This window comes from Entamoeba nuttalli, assembly GCF_000257125.1.
Source record: "Entamoeba nuttalli P19 unplaced genomic scaffold asmbl_10078, whole genome shotgun sequence".
Classification (NCBI taxonomy): Eukaryota; Evosea; order Mastigamoebida; family Endamoebidae; genus Entamoeba; species Entamoeba nuttalli.
In genome coordinates, this window is record NW_008579989.1 from 3,884 (window position 1) to 4,595 (window position 712).

Below are 712 nucleotides of genomic sequence, written 5' to 3' on the forward strand. Positions count from 1 at the left end.
GTTAGAAAAATTCCTTTGTAGTTGATTATCAGAATTCGAGAGCTGTAATAAATTCTTTAATAAATTTAATGCCAAACTATTTGGTCTTTTAAAAATAAAATCTCTATATGTAGTAATCATACTTCTTATAAATTCATATAAACTAGGTAAATAGTTTTCTGTTGGTTTAACTTCGAATAATACTGATGAAATAATTTCTTGTGCTCTTTCAAGTGCTTGTGTATTTTCTGCATTAACTAATACCCCAATAGTTGTTTCTAAAAAATCCATTGAAATCAATGCAATGTCAATAACTAAGTTATCAACTGTATTATTGCAATTAACTATCTTATTTGTATTAAGATTTGAAGACTTTAATCTCCCTAACCCTGATAACCGTTCAGAATATACTGTACTTTTTTTTGGAGTGTCTGACCCTGTTTGTGAATGATCTCCTTTTCTTGGTGTTGGCGGTATGTCTTTTTCTTGTTCATAAGAATCTAATGTTCTTTTTAGTCTTGAAGATAAACGGTGTGTGGATGATCCTAAAACAGATATTTTAGAATGAACAGCACTTGAATTTCTCGTTAAAGAAGGAGAAGGAGAACGAGAAGACGTTAGCATATCCTTATTTTCTATATCTTTAATTACTTGAATTAATTCTTTAGAATATATTGCAGCTGAGTTTGGAATAAAGCCATACGGATATCTACTAAATAATAATAATGCTTTT

At 28.9% G+C, this 712-nt stretch overlaps 1 protein-coding gene across 1 annotated transcript in view; it reads right to left on the reverse strand.

The window, feature by feature from the left end:
• Positions 1 to 603, reverse strand: part of ENU1_210970 (hypothetical protein) — a gene marked incomplete at both ends in the record, with an annotated part of 4,165 nt that extends 3,562 nt beyond the window's left edge. Inside the window, one exon of the mRNA XM_008862387.1 lies at positions 78 to 603. Within this exon, the coding sequence (XP_008860609.1) occupies positions 78 to 603 (526 nt within the window). The remainder of the gene's footprint in view (positions 1 to 77) is intronic.
• Between the last annotated feature and the right edge of the window lie 109 nt (positions 604 to 712).